This window comes from Schistocerca americana, chromosome 1, assembly GCF_021461395.2.
Source record: "Schistocerca americana isolate TAMUIC-IGC-003095 chromosome 1, iqSchAmer2.1, whole genome shotgun sequence".
NCBI lineage: Eukaryota > Metazoa > Arthropoda > Insecta > Orthoptera > Acrididae > Schistocerca > Schistocerca americana.
In genome coordinates this window covers 59,858,855-59,879,363 of record NC_060119.1, presented here as the reverse complement: position 1 = coordinate 59,879,363, position 20,509 = coordinate 59,858,855, and the positions used below count along the sequence as shown (strand labels likewise).

Sequence of the window (20,509 nt, the reverse complement as noted above, 5' to 3'; positions counted from 1 at the left end):
CAGAGTTAAATGTCTAACAAAGAAAGTAGATCACATTAAACTTACTGCAACTGTTATCGCAAGAATAAATTGTAATGGGAAGACTCATTGTCGAGATAGTAGCAGCAGATGTAACTACACTGCAGGTTTGAGAAAGTTTAAGAATTGCATCAAATCATGATTGCAATCTTTTATTTATGTATTAGTTGCTGTTGTCACTTATGACCTCCACCCTGGAAGATATTGCTATCCACATTTCACTGTTGTTCAAGCACAGCACTACAGAACAATACAGGGGGCACAGTGACACCGGCTTGGCTTTGAACTAGGATGAGTGTGGGGAGTGTAGTAGTGAGCGGGCAGAAATTCCATTGTGTTACCAACCACGGGAACGTATATTGCATAGTTTGGATTTTTATGAACATCTATCACGTTTAAACTGCAGTTTGCTTAAATCCATTTGCTTTCGGAATCGAACTGACTTTTAAAATTGGAAAAATAGTCAACAATAGCATACATTTCTGCAGGAGATACTAAAAGTCTAGATTGAGGCCAACATTGGTTTTGTGCACCAATGTTGTTGATGCTCACCGTGAGGTATGATGGAATGACTAGGGGTGTGTCAGCAATCAATGAGAGAGTAATGGACAGACAACATGTTTGGAAGCAAGAGACACTGTAACATTCTCACGTCAGTTTAGAAACAAAATCTGCTATGTTTTTGGGAGGTTTTTCTTTGTTTTGTTTCAGGCTGCAAAAACAACTAGGGTCATACAAGCCTATGTCAAAGATATGAAACTCGAAAACAAAAAGATGAGTTAAAAATGGCTACATGTCAATCCCAATCAATGGAAGAGAAGACAGCTAAAAACAGGGACATGGAGAAAGGTCTATAAAATATGCCACAAAGAAATGGAGGCCCAGAACTAAAATTTAAATGGCCTTCACCATATTGCTAAGACGGATAAAAAGTAGAATGTAGTTGACAGCTCACGCATCGTTTGCTAAAACAGTTGATAACTCAGCCGAACCCAAGCAGGAACGCAAATCGTTAAAAAATGGGCATTCTGTCAGGAAGTGGTAGACATTAAAAATTGGGCGCAATGTGTACAAAGTGGTAGGCAGTGAATAATACGCAACCTGGTTAAAATGACCTCCTCGCAGTGGGAGTGCCAAGAGGAGGTCGTCCAAGCCACTGGGAGAGGCTTAATAATCTGGAGCTTATTTCCAGCAAGGGAGAACCCGTAGCGATGCCACAGTGACACCACCTCCTGACAGACGGCAACACAGAGACCATCGGAGGGAACAGAAGAACTGGTAGGCTGAGGCACGAGGACTGCAGCCTTGGCAGCAGCGTCAGCAGCCTCATTTCCTGTCAGGCCAACATGACCAGGAACTCACATAAACAGCACAGTGGCTCCATCAAGAGTGAGCAACCGACAGTTTTCCTGGACCTGTTGCACTAAGGGATGGGCGGTGTACAGTGCACAGATGGTTTGAAGGGAACAGAGAGTGTCTGAGCAGATGACACAATCAAAAAGCTTGCTTTGATGGATGTACTCCGTGGCGAAGAGCTCTGCTGTAAATACTGAGCAGTGTGCCAGAAGCCGATACTAAAAAACATCGGCACCAACGACTAAAGTACCCCCGACACCACGGTCAGTCTGAGAGTCATCAGTGTCCACATAGGTACAATCATGAAGTTGCACGTGAAGGTCGTGAAACTGAAGGCGATAGATCGAGGCTGGAATAGTGCTCTCAGTAAGTAAATGAGGGCCAAGGTGAAAACAGGCCGCTGCCCGAAGCCAAGGTGGTGAAGGGTTCACACCCACCGGAAAAGTTGCAGGTAGCGTGAAGTTAAGCTGCTGGAGCAAGTACCAAAAGAGAACTCTAGGAGGTAACAGAGAAGAGGGACGTGCCCCATACTGGCGATGGCATGCATACCTACTGAGGAGAAAGTCATGGCGGTAGGGACAGCAGAGTTCAGCAGCTTCCGTATACAGATTCTCAACTGGGCTAGTGTAAAAGGCACCAGTGGGCAAACAGATGCCATGGTGGCGGATAGTACTGAGATGGCATAAGAGGGATGGATGTGCAGGTGCACAAACAAAGCACCCAAAGTCTAGTTTCGAATGGACAAGAGAACAGTATAAACAGAAGAAGGAGGTTTTATCTGCACCCCAGGAAGTACCACTGAGGATACGTAGGATATTGAGGGACGGCGTACGGCGAGCTGTCAGGTAAGACACATGGGAGTACGAGCCCCAAGAGTTTTGTAAATTCAACGAACAGAAGAGCAACAGGCCCAAGATGTAAAGACGAAGGGGGAAACCAACTGCGCCACCAGAAATTAATACACAGGGTTTTGTCAGAGGAAAAACAAAAGCTATCATCAATGCTCCATGAGTAAATACAATTGAGACATTGCTGGAGATGCCACTCAATGAGACAGGTCCATCAAGAACTGCAATAGATGGCAAAATTTTCAACAAACAGTGAGCCGGAAATGCCCAGTGAGAGACAACTCATTATAGGGTCAATGGTAGTACTAAAGAGGATGACGTTCAGGATGGGACCCTGAGGCATACCATGTTCCTGAATAAAGGCGTCCGACAGGGCAGAACCCAAACAAACTTTGAAAACTCGGTCCTTTAAAAATTCCCCAAGGAAACGTGGCAGGCGGCCATGGAAGCCCCACATGTAGAGAGTATGGAGGATACCAGTACTCCAGCAGATGTCATAGGCTTTCTCCAAATCGAAAAACATAGCCACAGCCTGAGATTTCTGCAGAAAGCCATTCATGACATGGGTGGACAAAGTGACGAGGTGGTCAACTGCAGAACGGCGCACTCGAAATCCACACTGTGCAGTGGTTAGTAAATTGCAAGACTCGAGCCACTATACCAGCTGGGCATGAATCATACATTCCATCACCTAGCAAACACGGCTGGTGAGAGGGATGGGGCAGTAGCTAGAAGGGGGGTTTTCTTCTTACTGGGCTTAGGTATGGTTATGACAGTGGCTTCACACCAGCATCTGGGAAATGTGCCCTCTGCCAGATGCAGTTGTAGGTATTATAAGCAGAAGGTGCTTGTCCACAAGGCAAAGGTGCTGCAATGTCTGAATGTGAACAGCATCTGGCCCTGGGGAGGAGGATCAGGATGAAGTGAGAGCATGATATAGCTCTCTCGTAGTAAAGATGGCATTGTAGTACTCACTATTCTGAGAAGAGAAGGATATCGCCCGAGCCTCCTCCACTCATTTCCGATGGAGGAAGGCAGGATGATAGTTGGAAGAGCTCAAAACTTCCACAAAATTGCGGCCCAAGGCCTTGGAAATAGGAATAGTGTACATGATGACATCATGTGCTACTGTCAGGCCAGAAATTGGGGAATGGATCTTGGTCCCAGAGAGCTGTCGGGGGTTGTTCCACACGACAGAGGAGGGAGTGGAAGTGTTAAGAGAACTAGTGAATGAAATCCAGCTAGCTTTTATGCTATCCCGATGAATGCAACAACACTGCGCACGCATCTGTTTATAATGAATGCAGTTTGCCAACATAGGATGATGGTTAAAAACACGGCACCTCTCCGACAGGTTCTGAGAGAACCCCAAAGAGGATGGTGCACATTAAAGTCACCGAGCAGCAGAAATGGATGAGTTAGCTGCCCAATAAGCTGGAGGAACTCTGCAACTGGAACTGGTGGCATTGAATGACAGGGGGATATAAATGGTACAGAAGGAAAAAGTCAGGAGGGGAAGAAAAAGGCAAACTGCAACAGCTTGAAGACGGGAAGCCAGGGAAATGCGTTGACTATGAACATCACATCCCATGTGAACAGCATGACTCCTCCGTGAGATGGAATGGCGGCCTCAAGGGGGAAGGTCAAAACAGACCAGGAAGAAATGTGGGAGCTCAAAGCGGTCGTGAGGACATAATTTTGTTTCCTGAAGGCAGAGTACAAAGGGATGATGCGATGCTAAGAGCAGCCATAAATCCTCTTTGTTGGGTAGAAGGCTATGAATGTTCTATTGGAGGAGAGTCATGAGGAGGAAAAAATGAAGGGGTGACACCATGGCGGCTGCCGAGTTACAGCCTGCAAAGACTCGCTGCTACAGGGCACAGAGGCAGGAGGATCCTGCTCCATGAGGTTCACAGAAGCATCAGCTTTTTTGTGCTGTCTGTCTGCGGAGTCCAATGCAGAAAAACGGTTGGTGGTACACACTGGTCACACGGAGGCCAGCCGGGCAAGGCATCACGTGGCAATACCGTCGAAGAGGATCTTCAAGTCGGCAAAGGAGAAATCCATTTGCCTTTGTTGGACTTCTTCAAGCCTTTCTGGTTAGCAGAGGAAGACTCGGGTGTTGGTTGACTGGAGGGACGTAGGAAGTCTACACAGGAGTATTCCTTCTGTCCTTTCTGGCCTGCTGGTTGTGTAGCTGGTGACTTCACCCTTTGAGGTGAGAGTTTCATAGCTTGTTGTACAGCTCGATGAGGGGAGGTGATGCTCCTTGACACTGGCCGATTTCACAACCTCAGAGCTGAATTTTAGGTCGCATGTCTGTGTGGTAATGTCCTTCATGGAGCGAGATGTAACAAGAACAGTATTATAGGTGACAGACAGCAGAACGCAGGGTTTGCAACTAGCCAATAACTTGCAAGTGGCTGGGTAAGGAACCTTTTCTTTTACCTGGATCTCCTGGACAGGCCGCTATCGAGATACACAGGAAAATCTCAAGAAGAGGCAGCATGGTCGCCATTGCAGTTGATACAGCAGGGAGAAGGATGTGGACAATTGCCCCCATGCGCATCCCTACCACAGGTTACACATTTAGCTGGGTGTTGACAAGACATTTGAGTGTGGTTGAAATGATGACACGGTTAGGTGCGCATCAGGTTCGGAATGAACTGTCTGACTGTGATAACTTCATACCTGTTTCGAACTTGGATGGACACACCAGTCTATCAAAGGTGAGAAAAAGAGTGCACGGGCACTGAGGATGAATACAACTTTTTCATCGCCCAATGGACAGCAAGGACACCCTGATCAGAGAGGTTTGGATTTCGGCCTCAGTCAGACAGTCGAGCAGCCTAATGTAAATAACACCTCAGGAAAAATTCAGAGTTCTATGGGCCACGAGATGAACAGGATAGCCATGGAGAAGCGAAGGAGCAAGCAGTTGTTGTGCTTGAGAATCAGAAGTAGTCTCTAAAAGCAAAGTGTCATTCCGTAAACGAGAGCAAGATTTCACAAGGCTGGCAATTGCACCAACACCATTCTGAATAATAAACAGATTTACCACTGAGAAGGGCTGATCATTTTCAGTATGTGAAACCATAAGGAACCATAGTGCACCTGGAAGGGTCTTTGTGAGTTGTTAGTGTCATTCTGTTTACGTTTCGTAGACATTGATTGTGAAGACGATTGGCTCATTGTGAGAAAATCTCCCGCTATTGCCAGCATCTCCGATGGTGCACTCCTTACAACTGGAGGCCCCCTTCGCATGGGAACACACCCGCCTTAGGTGATTGTTCAACCCTCAGGTCACAACTCCTGAACACCTGACAGAGGGACCAATCGGCAATCTGGGAAGTTAGCAAGTTAGCCAGTCACCCCTCCCTGGGGTTGGCCTGTACCAGGGTGTATGTGCGAACCCTACCTGTCGACCCAGGGCTGGGAATTATGTGTTACCCAGTCACGTGTTAAGCGTCAGATGCGTGGGCCAGCCTTCAGGAGTGCACAGGGAAGAAGAAGAAGAAGAAAAAGAAGAACCTCAAATGCCGAAGCAGAGGAGGATAGGAGAAGGTGAACAAAAAAAAAGGAAAGTGAATGAAAAACAATGGTGAGATTGTTCTTATGTCAGCAATGGACAATGCAGAACACTCCCAAAAACATCCCAGACATGTTGCACAAGGGAGAGGAAAAAGAATAGCTAGAGGACAGAATGCAGCACCGAAGGGAAAAGATGCTGCAAAGGCTGGGGCCCTGTGGTACCAAGCACAAACCAGCCAAAACGTGGCAAGCCCCCTCGGAAGGTTTTCGGAAGGGTGGATGAAACACTGTTCTCAGGTCCCGCTGGAACCACAAGCTCACAAACTGCAACATATTCAGAAGAAACAGCCAAATATTTGTGACAACAAAGATGTAAGTTTCACAGCTGTCCTGTTAGGATGACAACAAAGAGGATTAAAAATTGTAATACCACAGGTGGTAAGCTAAGTGAACAAAAAACACTGTGAAGAAAACAATTCCCCATAATTAATTTAAATTACTTTTTTGTTTATTTTATTTCTCCTTGTATTATCAAAATGTAGATAATCAATAAATGGTATAAGTTTGAATAGATGTAATGTTAACTGTTTAGGCAGAGAAAGTTTGTAATTTTGATTAGTCAGAATATGTCAAAAAATTATATTTTTCTCAAGGAGCCTCTTAAAAAAGGAGGGTCATCTTATAGTCATGGTCCAGTTATAATCAGGTAAATATGGTACATATGTTTGTTTATGATCTGGTTCACAACACAATCACACTGCTGTATCCGTAGCCCTTAGTCCTTTTTTCTTTTGTGAGCAGAAGTTCACAGCCATAAGCAGGTATATGTAGTCGTTTCTTATTAGGTAATTTAAAACCATTAATTTCTGAAAAAAAAAAAAAGAACCATGTGAAGACATGTGAAGAACTATCCAGGAACGTGGGCCTGAATCATTAACAACTGTAAATGATCATTTTTTAAACAGTCCTAATTCAGCACTATTCATCTTTTAAGTACCACCCTTTAGGAAGTTGCCTCTAAATTCTCACATTCTTGCTAGACACTAAATGTGATTTTCTTACACACTATGTTATTACACTTTCACCATAAGTTACATCGAAACAGAAAAATATAATGCCAGATTTGCAAACACTTAGCTGCATCATGTCTTTTAAACGTCCATGAAGTGAGTTGCTGTCCTTTTAGTCCTAGGCCTGTCCATTCACTATAATTCTATATTTATTTTAATGTGACTCAAATAATGGAAAATCCAGGATGGAATGCAACAATATTGTGAAAAGCAAAGTTGCCACTCATCATATAGCGGAGATGCTGAGTCGCAGACAGGCACAACAAAGGAGCTGTCACAAAAATAGATCTCTCTCTCTCTCTCTCTCTCTCTCTCTCTCTCTCACACACACACACACACACACACACACACACACACACGACTCACACACACATGACTGTTGTCTGAGGCAACTGTAGCCACACAGTGTGTCTGTCATCTATTTTTGGCAAAGGCCTTATAGGCCGAAAGCTTTATTTGTGACAGTCTTCTTGTTGTGCCTATGTGCGACTCAGCATCTCCACTAATATGGCGAGTGGCAACTTTCCTTTTCATAATATTGTTTATTTTAATGTGTTTGTTTATGGGAGCGAGGGGGCCAGGAGAGGGGTGTACAAATACAGCATATCGGTGCATACGCGTGTGTATGCATGGTCTTTGTCATCTGGTAATTATTTCTCACAACACTATATCAATATGTGGTTTACTGCGAATTCATTGGCTTTGTAATAAGAGATCAATTTTAAGAGGCCAAATATGTAACACACACATTTTCTGAAATCTGCTATCACCAAACTTGTTCTTAATGCCCACATTACATGTCTCACAACTGACAAAAAAGTTCTGTACTTCAGAGATCATATAAATGTGCAATTCCAATTGAGATAAAAATATACCTGATACAGCAGTGAAGAATACCAGGCCCTTGCATGTGTGTGCAAGCATTCTAAATCGACGTGTTGCCTTATTCACAAGTGGAGCTGCTTGTGCTGGCAGCAGAATGTCAAGAGCAGACCACAAAAAGAGTGTATACAACACAAATGCAACACTAAGATGTGATGCCAAGCGGTACTGAGACACTCTTGGAACGTCACTCTCTCCATGGAAACGATCCTCCAATCCTGATTGTACCATATACCAGCCCATCAGGCCCTGGAATCAGTTTACATCACAAAAAAATCATGAGAGCAGTGGTTTAACTATTACATGAGGTACCATAAATTCTATAAAGTCAATGCATATATTAATATTTAGCCACCTGCAAACCAATTAATGTACCAAACGCCAAAACACGCTTCTTCATAGCGGGTCTTAGATAACCACGAGCCCAAAAAAATGCAGCTGGGATCAAGAATGCTGCACCAAGTGTACGTCCCCACATCCGATGTGCATATTCCATCCACCAGATCCATTTGAACTCATTTAAAGTGATGTCTCTGTTTTTTCTGAAAATATAAATAAAAGGAAGTGAAGGAAGGAACACAGAGAGAAAATTATTTGAAGAAATATGAAATAAAAAATGTATTTCCTTAGTTTTTAACATTACACAAAGCAGAACTTTCAAAAACTATTTATGTCTGTCATAAATGTTTTCTTCAAAGCTGTAAACAGCACTGAAATATAATGTGACAAAAAATTAATTATGTACATTTCAGCTTGTGTCCAACAACTAACAGTTACTATCAGATGGTCTATTTAAATCCAGTTATGAATTACTATCTACTGTATCATTCTGACATCAGTGCTGCCTATAAAATAACATTTGTAAAGAATTTTAGGGAGTCATTAAGAGATCAGGTCCATCAATAAACTGTGCTGAAAGCAGCAGTCAATAGCCACAACAGGTTCTGGACATTTATATTATTCAGTGAGCTAATTTCCTTGTCATCAGAAATACACTTCTACAGTTTCTTAGTTAACACACTTTCTGTCAGAAGGGGGAAAAATGGATTTCTGATTTAAATATGAAAATATGGCCCATCTAGATCATTTAGCCTGTGAATGTACAATATTTTAATAAATATGACACAGCAAACTGTTTATAGCCATATGCACAAAAACCAGAATACTTGCATATGGGGTTAAATATTTACAATAAAATAAAAGGGCAGTAATATATTTATTATCGAGCTTGATTCACTGAAAATATTGTTCTCTACTCTTCTTGTGGAAAAGTACTGTTGAAGAATTCGCTGAGAACAATTTTACAGGGTATTATATATTTCATTTTTTTATGTACTAAAAACTATAGTAAGTGTTTGCATGAATACCAAAGTTGAGAACACCACAACAGGAACACATTTGTATCTACAATCCAAATAGTTGTTCTCACACCCTCGCCAATATAAAAAAAAAGGGACACAAACTAACATTACACCACTTGTCAGAGTCAGGTTGCAATGCACATCAGCTACTTGGGTAGCTGACTGTGTGGGGGATGCACACAAGGGTTTTTTAGGTTAGGCGACTCTCCATCCAGATGAGATAACAATAGCTGTAGGAAACACAGAAGTAAAATATAAGATCGAAAGAAAGGCTTCCAACAGATGAGACAATTAAAATCCTAATGGTAAACTGCCAAAACACTCACAAGTGCCACAGTTTCAAGTACTCCTGAAAAGCAGTCAGGCTCACATAATATTAAGTACAGAAAGCTGGTTGAAACCTCAAATTGACAGGAGTGAGATTTTTGGGGGAAATTTCAGTGTATATCCAAAGTATAGGCAAATGGGAAATGGAGGTGATGTATTTGTCGCAGTAGACAAGTAACTCAAATCCACCAAGATAGGAATTGAAACTGCATGTGAAAATGTTTGAACAAGACTCAGTATCAGGGGTGGCCATAAAATGGTGACTAGATTATTCTATTCAGCACCAGACTCATCTCCTGATGTAAACAAAAACTTTAGAGAAAATGTCAGTTCACTTGTATGTAAGTTCCCCAATCATATAATAATCATTGGTGGAGACTTTAATATTCAAAACTTGTTGTTGTTGTTGTTATTGTGGTCTTCAGTCCTGAGACTGGTTTGATGCAGCACTCCATGCTACTCTATCCTGTGCAAGCTTCTTTATCTCCCAGTAATTACTGCAACCTACATCCTTCTGAATTTGCGTAGTGTATTCATCTCTTGGTCTCCCTCTACGATTTTTACCCTCCATGCTGCCCTCCAATGCTAAATTTGCGATCCCTTGATGCCTCAGAATATGCCCTACCAACCGAACCCTTCTTCTAGTCAAGGTGTGCCACAAATTTCTCTTTTCCCCAATTCTATTCAATACCTCCTCATTAGTTATGTGATCTACCCATCTAATCTTCAGCATTCTTCTGTAGCACCACATTTCGAAAGCTTCTACTCTCTTCTTGTCCAAACTATTTATTGGCCATGTTTCACTTCCATACTTGGCTATACTCCATACAAATACTTTCAAAAACGACTTCCTGACACTTAAATCTATACTCGATGTTAACAAATTTCTCTTCTTTAGAAACGCTTTCCTTGCTATTGCCAGTCTACATTTTATATCTTCTCTACTTCGAGCATCATCAGTTATTTTGCTCCCCAAATAGCAAAACTCCATTACTATTTTAAGTGTCTCATTTCCTAATCTAATTCCCTCAGCATCACCCGACTTATTTTGACTACATTCCATTATCCTCGTTTTGCTTTTGTTGCTGTTCATCTTATATCCCCCTTGCAAGACACTGTCCATTCCGTTCAACTACTCTTACAATTCCGTTGCTCTGTCTGACAGAATTACAATGTCATCGGCGAACCTCAAAGTTTTCATTTCTTCTCCATGGATTTTAATACCTACTCCGAACTTTTCTTTTGTTTCCTTTACTGCTTGCTCAATATACAGATTGAATAGCATCGGGGAGAGGCTACAACCCTGTCTCACTCCCTTCCTAACCACTGCTTCCCTTTCATGTCCCTCGACTCTTATAACTGCTATCTGGTTTCTGTATAAATTGTAAATAGCCTTTCGCTCCCTGTATTTTAGCCCTGTCACCTTTAGAATTTGAAAGAGAGTATTCCAGTCAACATTGTCAAATGCTTTCTCTAAGTCTACAAATGCTAGAAACGTAGGTTTGCCTTTCCTTAATCTTTCTTCTAAGATAAGTCGTAGGGTCAGTATTGCCTCACGTGTTCCAACATTTCTAGTTTTTCCATTTGTCTGTAAAGAATTCGCGTTAGTGTTTTGCAGCTGTGACTTATTAAACTGATAGTTCGGTAATTTTCACATCTGTCAACACTTGCTCCCTTTGGGATTGGAATTATTATATTCTTCTAGAAGTCTGAGGGTATTTCGCCTGTCTCATACATCTTGCTCACCAGATGGTAGAGTTTTGTCATGACCGGCTCTCCCAAGGCCGTCAGTAGTTCCCATGGAATGTTGTCTACTCCCGGGGCCTTGTTTCGACTCAGGTCTTTCAGTGCTCTGTCAAACGCTTCACGCAGTATCGTATCTCCCATTTCATCTTCATCTACATCCTCTTCCATTTCCATAATATTGTCCTCAAGTACATTGCCCTTATATAGACCCTCCATATACTCCTTCCACATTTCTGTTTTCCCTTCTTTGCTTAGAACTGGGTTTCCATCTGAGCTCTTGATATTCATACAAGTGGCTCTCTTTTCTCCAAAAGTCTCTTTAATTTTCCTGTAGGCAGTATCTATCTTACCCCTAGTGAGATAAGCCTATACATCCTTACATCTGTCCTCTAGCCATCCCTGCTTAGCCATTTTGCACTTCCTGTCAATCTCATTTTTGAGACGTTTGTATTCCTTTTTGCCTGCTCATTTACTGCGTTTTTATATTTTCTCCTTTCATCAATTAAATTCAATATATCTTCTGTTACCCAAGGATTTCTACCAGACCTTGTCTTTTTACCTACTTGATCCTCTGGTGCCTTCACTACTTCATCCCTCAGAGCTACCCATTCTTCTTCTACTGTATTTCTTTCCCCCATTCCTGTGAATTGTTCCCTTGTGTTCTCCCTGAAATTAGTCAGTTTATCCCGGACCCATCTCCTTAAATTCCCACCTTTTTGCAGTTTCTTCAGTTTTAATCTACAGTTCATAACCAATAGCTTGTGGTCAGAGTCCACATCTGCCCCTGGAAATGTCTTACAATTTAAAACCTGGTTCCTAAATCTCTGTCTTACCAGTATATAATCTATCTGATACCTTCTATTATCTCCAGGATTCTTCCATGTATACACCCTTCTTTCATGATTCTTTAACCAAGTGTTAGCTATGATTAAGTTATGCTCTGTGCAAAATTCTACCAGACGGCTTCCTCTTTCATTTCTTACCCCCAATCCATATTCACCTACTATGATTCCTTCTCTCCCTTTTCCTACTCTCCAATTCCAGTCACCCATGACTATTAAATTTTCGTCTCCCTTCACTACCTGAATAATTTCTTTTATCTCATCATACATTTCATCAATTTCTTCATCATCTGCAGAGCTAGTTGGCATATAAACTTGTACTACTGTAGTAGGCATGGGCTTTGTGCCTATCTTGGCCACAATAATGCGTTCACTATGCTGTTTGTAGTAGCTTACTCGCACTCCTATTTTTTTTATTCATTATTAGACCTACTCCTGCATTACCCCTATTTGATTTTGTATTTATAACCCTGTATTCACCTGACCAAAAGTCTTGCTCCTCCTGCCACCGAACTTCACTAATTCCCATTCTTCTTTAACCTATCCATTTCCCTTTTTAAATTTCCTAACCTACCTGCCCGATTAAGGGATCTGACATTCCACGCTCTGATCCGTAGAACGCCAGTTTTCCTTCTCCTGATAACGACGTCCTCCTGAGTAGTCCCCGCCCGGAGATCCGAATGGGGGACTATTTTACCTCCGAAATATTTTACCCAAGAGGATGCCATCATCATTTAACCATACAGTAAAGCTGCATGCCCTCGGGAAAAATTACAGCTGTAGTTTCCCCTTGCTTTCAGCCGTTCGCAGTACCAGCACAAGGCCGTTTTGGTTAGTGTTACAAGGCCAGCTCAGTCAATCATCCAGACTGTTGCCCCTGCAACTACTGAAAAGGCTGCTGCCCCTCTTCAGGAACCACACGTTTGTCCAAAAATTAATTGGGAAAATTACAGTTTTGTTTGTGGCAGGCACGAAAAAACATTCTGTGAAACATTACTAAATGCTTTCTCTGAAAACTACTTAGAACAGATAGTCAGAAGCGCCACACATGATGAAAATATATTGGATGTAAATGCAACAAAAAGACCTGACCTCTTCGCGATTTCCACATCAAAACTAATGTCAATAACCATGACACAGCTGTGGCAACAATGATTACCAAAGTACAAAGGAAAAATAAAACATGCAGAAAGATATAATTATTCATATAAATGTTCAGTCAATTAGATACAAAAATCAGTCAGTAGTGCCATATCTGAATGAGGAACTTGAAACTTTCAGCTCTGCAAGAGCATGTAGACGAACTATAACTCAAATTTAAACTGTGCACTGGATATATATGTACCCAGTAGAACAGTTCATAATGGGAGGGAACCTCCATGGTATACAGTCACTGTAAAGAAATTTCAAAAGACACGGAGATAACTGAATAATAAATGTAAAACAAATTGTAGCGCTATAAAAAGAGATATGCAAAATGAAACATGTTTGGCTGTCAAGAGAGTAGTGTGTGATGACTTCAATGGCTACTGTCGGAGAACATTGTCAAATGATCTTTCACAGAACCCAAAGAAATTCTGGTCATATGTAAAGGCTGTTAGTGGCACCAAAGTTAGTGTCCAGTCCCTAATGAATGAGACAAGAACTGAAATTGAAGGTACCAAGGCAGAAGCCAAAATGCTTAACTTTGTTTTCAAATATTTCTCTATAAAGGAAAACCCAGGAGAAGTGACCCAATTTCATTCTCATACCACTGAAAAGATGAGTGAAATCAGTATCAGTGCCAGTGGTGTTGACAAACAGCTGAAATTGTTAAAATTGGACAAAGCTCCAGTGCCTGATGGAATCCCTATCAGATTCTATGGTGAGTTTGTGGCTCAATTAGCCTCTCTTCTCACTATAATCAGTCACAGATCCCTTGAGCTAAAAACCGTGTACAGTTCTTGGAAAAGGGCACAGGTCACACCCATCTACAAGAAGAGTAGTGGAAGTGATCCACAAAACTACTGCCCAATATCCTTGTAGATTATTCTCTGAATAATGTCTGTTTTAGTCATTAGGAACACTATCAAGCAATGATGCAGTTCCTAGACATCTCAATTCACTAGAGTGCACCAGCCACAGAATTTGTTTTGATTGAAACTGAGAATATTTGGTAACTTTTGTCTCTGGGATCACCTGTGTCCCTTGACATCACAGCATCTTCTGATTTACATCATCTTGCTGACTAGTCTCCACTTGAAGGTGAATAGTGGACAACAACAGGGCCAATTCTCTCTGGGTGGTAGGTGAATTTGGCTACTGGTCAAATAGCTGTTCCTAATCACCTTACAGTTATGAGACATTGACTGTTGCTGAAAATATGGCTGAGACAGCATGGGTCACTTCGCCTGTTAGGATTAGGGCAAATCTTCCACAAAAGTCTACACTCGCTGCGGGAGAGGGAGATGTGGAAGCAGCTCTGCAGGTTGTGTGTCCTACGAGCAGCTGGCTACCTCATTGTAAATTGTAGTTCATTTTTTCCCCTGCACGTGCAGACAAGAACATGAGAGTTTTTTTAGGTCTAAAGGCGGAGGGAAGAGGAGAGGGAATACTACACTCCCAAGAAACAACTGAGTGTAGTTGTACACCGTATATCAAGCTGCTCACCTATAGTTGTTATACAGGCAGAACACATGTCCTCCAAAGTCAGAAAAATAAATTGTTAATATAATTTAACTGAAGAAGAATTCACAAAGCAATCTCACAAAATTATTATTAATTATTCATGGTAGAAATGGTAACTTTCTGGATTAGAAAGTTGTCTATATCAGTAATAAACAGAAATGAAATCTTAAAGAGTCGGAATGGAATGAATACCTGGAGGATAGACTCATAGCGGAAGCCTACTTATTGCTGTGCAGAATTCAGCGACATTTAAACAGATAAATACAGTCAGAAAGTGACGTAATCTGGCTGAAAATAATCCTCTTAGTTGGACAGAAATATTAAGTATTTATTATTAGCATTCAACAGAAAGTTAAGGGTAGTAAGATATTTCAAAGTAATTCAAGCAACAAGAATATTATTAAAACTATCTGTGCAGCTACAAAGATAAACTCAGCTCTGTAAAGGAGAATGTGCAGAATCTCTGACAGAGATTTACAAATATTGTAGGTTATATGCTACATAAATACAGTACAGCCAAATCAAGTACCAAAGTTATGGAATGCTTCAGAGAAAGCATGAAAAATATCACATGCACAATTTTCCAATAGTGCCTTAGTGATGGAAGAAGATTTCAATCTGCAAACTTTAGAGTATGAAATACGTGTATTTAGAATTAAATGAAGGAACACAGAATCTTACAACATCATACTAAACATACTAAATGTCCCATTTGCAAAGGGATACGACATAAATCTGGTAAAAAACATGCCCCGAATCTTCAATTCCATGTCACTAATGCTGTCAGTGTATTATTTATTATTAGCATCCAACAAAATGTTATGGGTAGGAAGTTATTTCAACTTAATGTGAGCAACAAGTATATTATTTAAACTACCTGAGCAGCAAAAAAGATACATTCAGCTGTGAATAGGAGAGTGTGCACAATTTCTGTCAGAAATTTACAAATATTGTAGGTTATGTGTTACATACATTTGTGTCGAGGAAGACACAGAGGGGCGGAAAGAACCCACGTGATTCAAAACAGAGAGAACTGTAAAATCGATTCAAACGTAGCTGAACTCGTTGCTGCCAAATGGAACCATAATAGAGTCAAAACAAATGTATAGACAGTCAGGCAAGAAGTGTTAAACAAATTAAAAATCAATATTTCACCTACAATGGTACCAACTTATCCTAAAAGGTATTGGTCACCTATAAAATCTGTTTATATGATCATTGGTGATGGTGACACAGCAACACACGAGGCAATAAATGAATACAAAAATACTCAATTTTGTCTTCCAAAACTGACTCACAGTGGGAGACTTGAGCACACTTGTTACTTTCCGTTGCCTCAAGGCAACAAAAATGAAATATCAAAATAAGAGAATGTGAAAATAAATAATAATTGCCAGTCATCAAGTGAGGAAATACCACTGGTCTAGATAGGTCCCTCACTAACTCTCTGGTAGGTCTTGCCTCTTAAATAATAATTGCCAGTCATCAAGTGAGGAAATACCACTGGTCTAGATAGGTCCCTCACTAACTCTCTGGTAGGTCTTGCCTCTCTACCAGCAACAGACTATCAAATACAACAGGAAAAGGGAGAATCAAAAGGGGTTGGGGAAAAAAGGTAGTTTGTTCCCTGCATCTCGTTAATTAGCACTATTAAACCATTTTTTTGTTGGTGTACGATGACTTTTTTTAAGGACTATAATACATCTTTGTAGGACATCATCTACATAGTGGGCGCCACAGCCATAAATTTGTTGAATGAAAGCAGGATATTTCCATTTAGGTAGTACAATCATTAAGAGCTCTTCTCTGTTACCCAAAAAGTGTCAGCTTAAAAGCTATTTTTGAGTGTTTACCCAAAATAATGTATCATACACGTGAAAATGGCAGCAAATTTGTATGCTGTGCTGCCATTCATAATGGTTTACAAATTATACTGGTCGTGATGGTGTAACAGAACATTAGTGCACTTAAGGTGGCAACAGACGTGCAAACATATAATGCTAATAATATTTTCTTGTGTTAAGTGTACTGATTGTCAAAACATCACAAACAGTATAATTTTTAAATCATTATGAATGGCAGCACATCATGTGAATAAACTGCTATTTTTGTGTGGAAGACACTTTGTTCACATAACCACATAAAAACTAGTTGTGTAATTAAAAAGAGATCTTAGTAACTATACTACATAAGTGGGAAAATGTCACATTTATTCTCTGTAATAACTGACATAATTTCTACAAGTACAAGTCATGTTTACAAGGTACAGACGATTGTAGACAGTGGAGTCCAGGTTGATTTTGAGTTTCTAGACTTCTGAAAAGCCCCTTTAAACAGTTCTGCACTGTCACCTACTAAATTAAATACATGGAATACTTACAGAATACCATGAAAAGTGTTTGATTAGATTGAAGCATTCCTAATAAAATGAAATTCAGTATGTGATTTTCAATGGTAAGACTGTGACAGGACAGTAATCGTTTGTGATCTATACAAACAATCTGGCAAACAAAGTTTACAGCTCTCCAGGCTGTTCACAAATGGCACATGTATACATACAGTGTACATCACACACAATAGCTACAAAATCCAGGAAGATTTGAAGATGATCAGTGACTAGTTCAATAACTGGCAGCTGAACCAAAATAGAAATAAATTTAAAGTAATGTGAATACATAGGCAATATCATTTGCCAACACGGTTTATGATCAGTCATTGGAACCAGTCACAACAATCAAGTCTTGAGTACATCTCTGGATTGATTTAATGTGGAACAACCACATATATCTAACCAGGGGAACAGCAGTGCCAAACAGATTTATTGGATGACTCCTTAGGGAATGTGAATCACCTTAGAACCAATTCCTAAGAACTACCTGTTGGTATGGAATGTTTATCAGAGACTGAGAAGATTCAGAAAGTGCTTGGTCAGCATGAGAATATCACAGAAATACAATATTTCTTCTCGTGTGTCATCCACAAATGGAAGAGAAAAGTAAAACAATGACTCTGGTATACATATGATAGCTTATGGAGTACAAATGGAGATGTAGAGAGATCATTACAGATTACAAATTACAAATAAGCTACTGCACGGTTCAAAAAGCGGATGCAGAAGCACATGTGGTGTCATGTACCTGCCATTCACCTAAAGGGACCAGGAAACGGTCAGACACTGAAGCATCACAGGTTTGCATATGTACAAGGTGTTGCCATCCCAGACTGCGTCAATCGTAACAAGGACAACAGGTGATAGGACAAGCACCACCATAGGTCCTCTGTGCCAATGACATGTTTCCTCCACCATATCATGTGTGCGGAACTGGATTCACATGAATTCCTCCACACCCCGGCCATATAGGGCAGCGCAAGCCAACATGTTGGCAGTTCAGTCCACCATAGCTCTGGCACAATTCATGCCCCGACTCTTAACAGTCTATCAGTCAGAGCCTAGTCAGAAAACATCGCAGTGGGAACTACAACTTTCCAGCGATATCCCAAGATGTACCTGTCGACCAACTATGTCGAACGCTCTACCTCTGTCATTAAGGATTATCAGTGGCATAGTTTTTATACTCCACTACTTTTATTCATGGTCTGTTTCAGACATATGCCTGTTTGTGTTTGACAAGTTGTATTATTTTTTACTACGAAGAGTTTTCCCTTTCTTATTGAATATCTCTGCTGTGGTCGTAATAAACCCTTGTTTTTGCGTATTATTATTTCTCATCATGTTTCTCTACATGGAAGATATAGCAGGTGGGCTCTGGAGTTGTGCAGTAGGAGGTGAGATGGGTGGCGCAGGAAAGGACACAAGGAAGGCTAGTTAAGGTGCAATACTTAGCCACTCACACAGTAGACTGTGCACCTGTATGCAATTAATACAAACTAGGAAAATGACTTCAGCATTATGTCAACCAGAAGAAGATTAAGAAAATGTTTTATCACTAAAGAATCTTTCTTTTCTTTTTCTCTTCTTATACCAGCATTTCCATTCTACACATAAAACAACTCTGAAAAAATTATTTATTCACAAAGACACACACTGATGCTTGCTAATCATTTTAAACTTTCATTGAAAATAACGCAATCACACTGTCTTAATATATTTTCATAATACTCACATCTTGAACTCTGGAAATTGTTGGTACTTAAGAAACTCAGCTTCCCATTCTGCTTGTGTGACTGGTCTCTTTTCACCAAGTAATCTCCATGTTACCATTGACAACCCAGACTCAGTAAGGCGTGTTACCCCACCTGCACAAGTTGGGAATCAGATAAAAGAAATTCATTAAGGCTGCTATACTGGAAGATGCAACAAGACACCTAGCTGTAAACAAAACTAAAAAGTGAGAGAAAGAGCACCACACCACACTTTATCAGCTAACAATCTGCAGTTTGCAGTCAGATCTAAACATTCAGGCATACACAAGTCAGGTGAGTGGGAGATAAAGGAATGAAATATCTTTCCAACATAAGCTGATGTATGAAGGGAAAAGATTACAGCAATATTCCTCACTGAAGAGGAATATAATTTCAGTATAGGCTACTATTTTGGGACATCCTGAAGTGATCAAAGAAACAAAAAGCACTGAATTCAATATAGAGGATCACAAGAAATTGTAAACAATGCAAGATGCAATACCTAATTTTAGGAACTTGGAGAGATATAGTTTCTATAGTTTTCTCTTCAAGTGCAGGAATTACGGCATCTTTAAAAGTACTTGCATCACTGCAGTAATCACATTCATTTGAGAAGTACTACGTATTTGGTGGGTTGAACATACCTTTAAACATGCAATGTTTGTATGTGGGAAGTGAGCTCTCATATTCTGGTATGGTGACCTTGCTCAAGCCACCCACCGAACCTACACAATATACTCATCCACCCTTACACAACACCTGATCCCAATCCCTTACCTCATGGCTCATACCCCTGTAATGGACCTAGCTGCAAGACTTGTCTCATATGTCCTCCTATGACCACCTACTCCAGTCCGGTCACTAACATCACCTATCCCATCGGAGGCAGGGGCTACCTGTGAAACCAGTATTGTGGTTTACAAGCTAAGCTGCAACCACTGTGCTGCATTCGACATAGGCATGACAACCAAGCTGTCTGTCCGCACAAATGGCCACCGACAAACTGTGGACCACCCTGTTGCCGAACACGCTGTCAAACATGATATTGACTGCTTCGCAGTTTAAGTTACATTAATTAGTGTGTGAGCCTAGCGACTGATGACCTCAGCAGTTTGGTCCCACAGAACCTTACCACAAATTTCCAAGTTTCACAGCCTGTGCCATATGGATCATTCCAACCAACACCAGCTTTTCTGAATTGCGCAGGTGGGAACTTTCCCTGCAATACACCCTACGTTCCTGTAACCCACATTGCCTCAATCTTCGTTAGTCACTGTCCTCACCCATCCAGCCCCCTCCCTGTTCCCATTTCAGCACTACACAGCCGTCATTTCACTGCCACACCCTGTCTTTTAATTTACTTTTATTTCTCTCCTTTCTGCTACTTAACCCCCCCCCCCCCCCCAGCCTTCTCTCCTGCCCTCCGTCTAAACTGCAACACTTCACTGTCCACCCCCGCCCCCCATACTATCCCTCCCCCTCCCCACCCCAGCCTCCTCCTTACCCCACCAGATCGCCCCTCCCATCATGCACTGGTGCTGCTGCTCGCAGTGTGGTTTCAGTGTTTCAGTTATCTAAGACTGCAGACGTGTGTGCAAGCTGCGTTTGCGTGAGTATGTGTGTGTGTGTGTGTGTGTGTGTGTGTGTGTGTGTGTGTGTGTCTACTGCTGATAAAGGCATTAATAGCCGAAAGCTATAATTCTGTGAATCTTTCTGTT

At 41.1% G+C, this 20,509-nt stretch overlaps 1 protein-coding gene across 8 annotated transcripts in view; it reads right to left on the bottom strand.

Annotated features, from left to right (window-relative positions):
- Nucleotides 1–20,509, bottom strand: part of LOC124547844 (cytochrome c oxidase assembly protein COX15 homolog) — an 89,420-nt gene that overhangs the window by 20,292 nt on the left and 48,619 nt on the right. For all 8 annotated transcript variants that reach the window (XM_047125137.1, XM_047125136.1, XM_047125141.1 and 5 more), the window contains 3 exons: nucleotides 18,773–18,905; nucleotides 8,061–8,247; nucleotides 7,699–7,954 (listed from right to left, as the gene is read on the bottom strand). In XM_047125137.1, coding sequence (XP_046981093.1) covers nucleotides 7,699–7,954; nucleotides 8,061–8,247; nucleotides 18,773–18,905 — 576 coding nt within the window. The remainder of the gene's footprint in view (nucleotides 1–7,698; nucleotides 7,955–8,060; nucleotides 8,248–18,772; nucleotides 18,906–20,509) is intronic.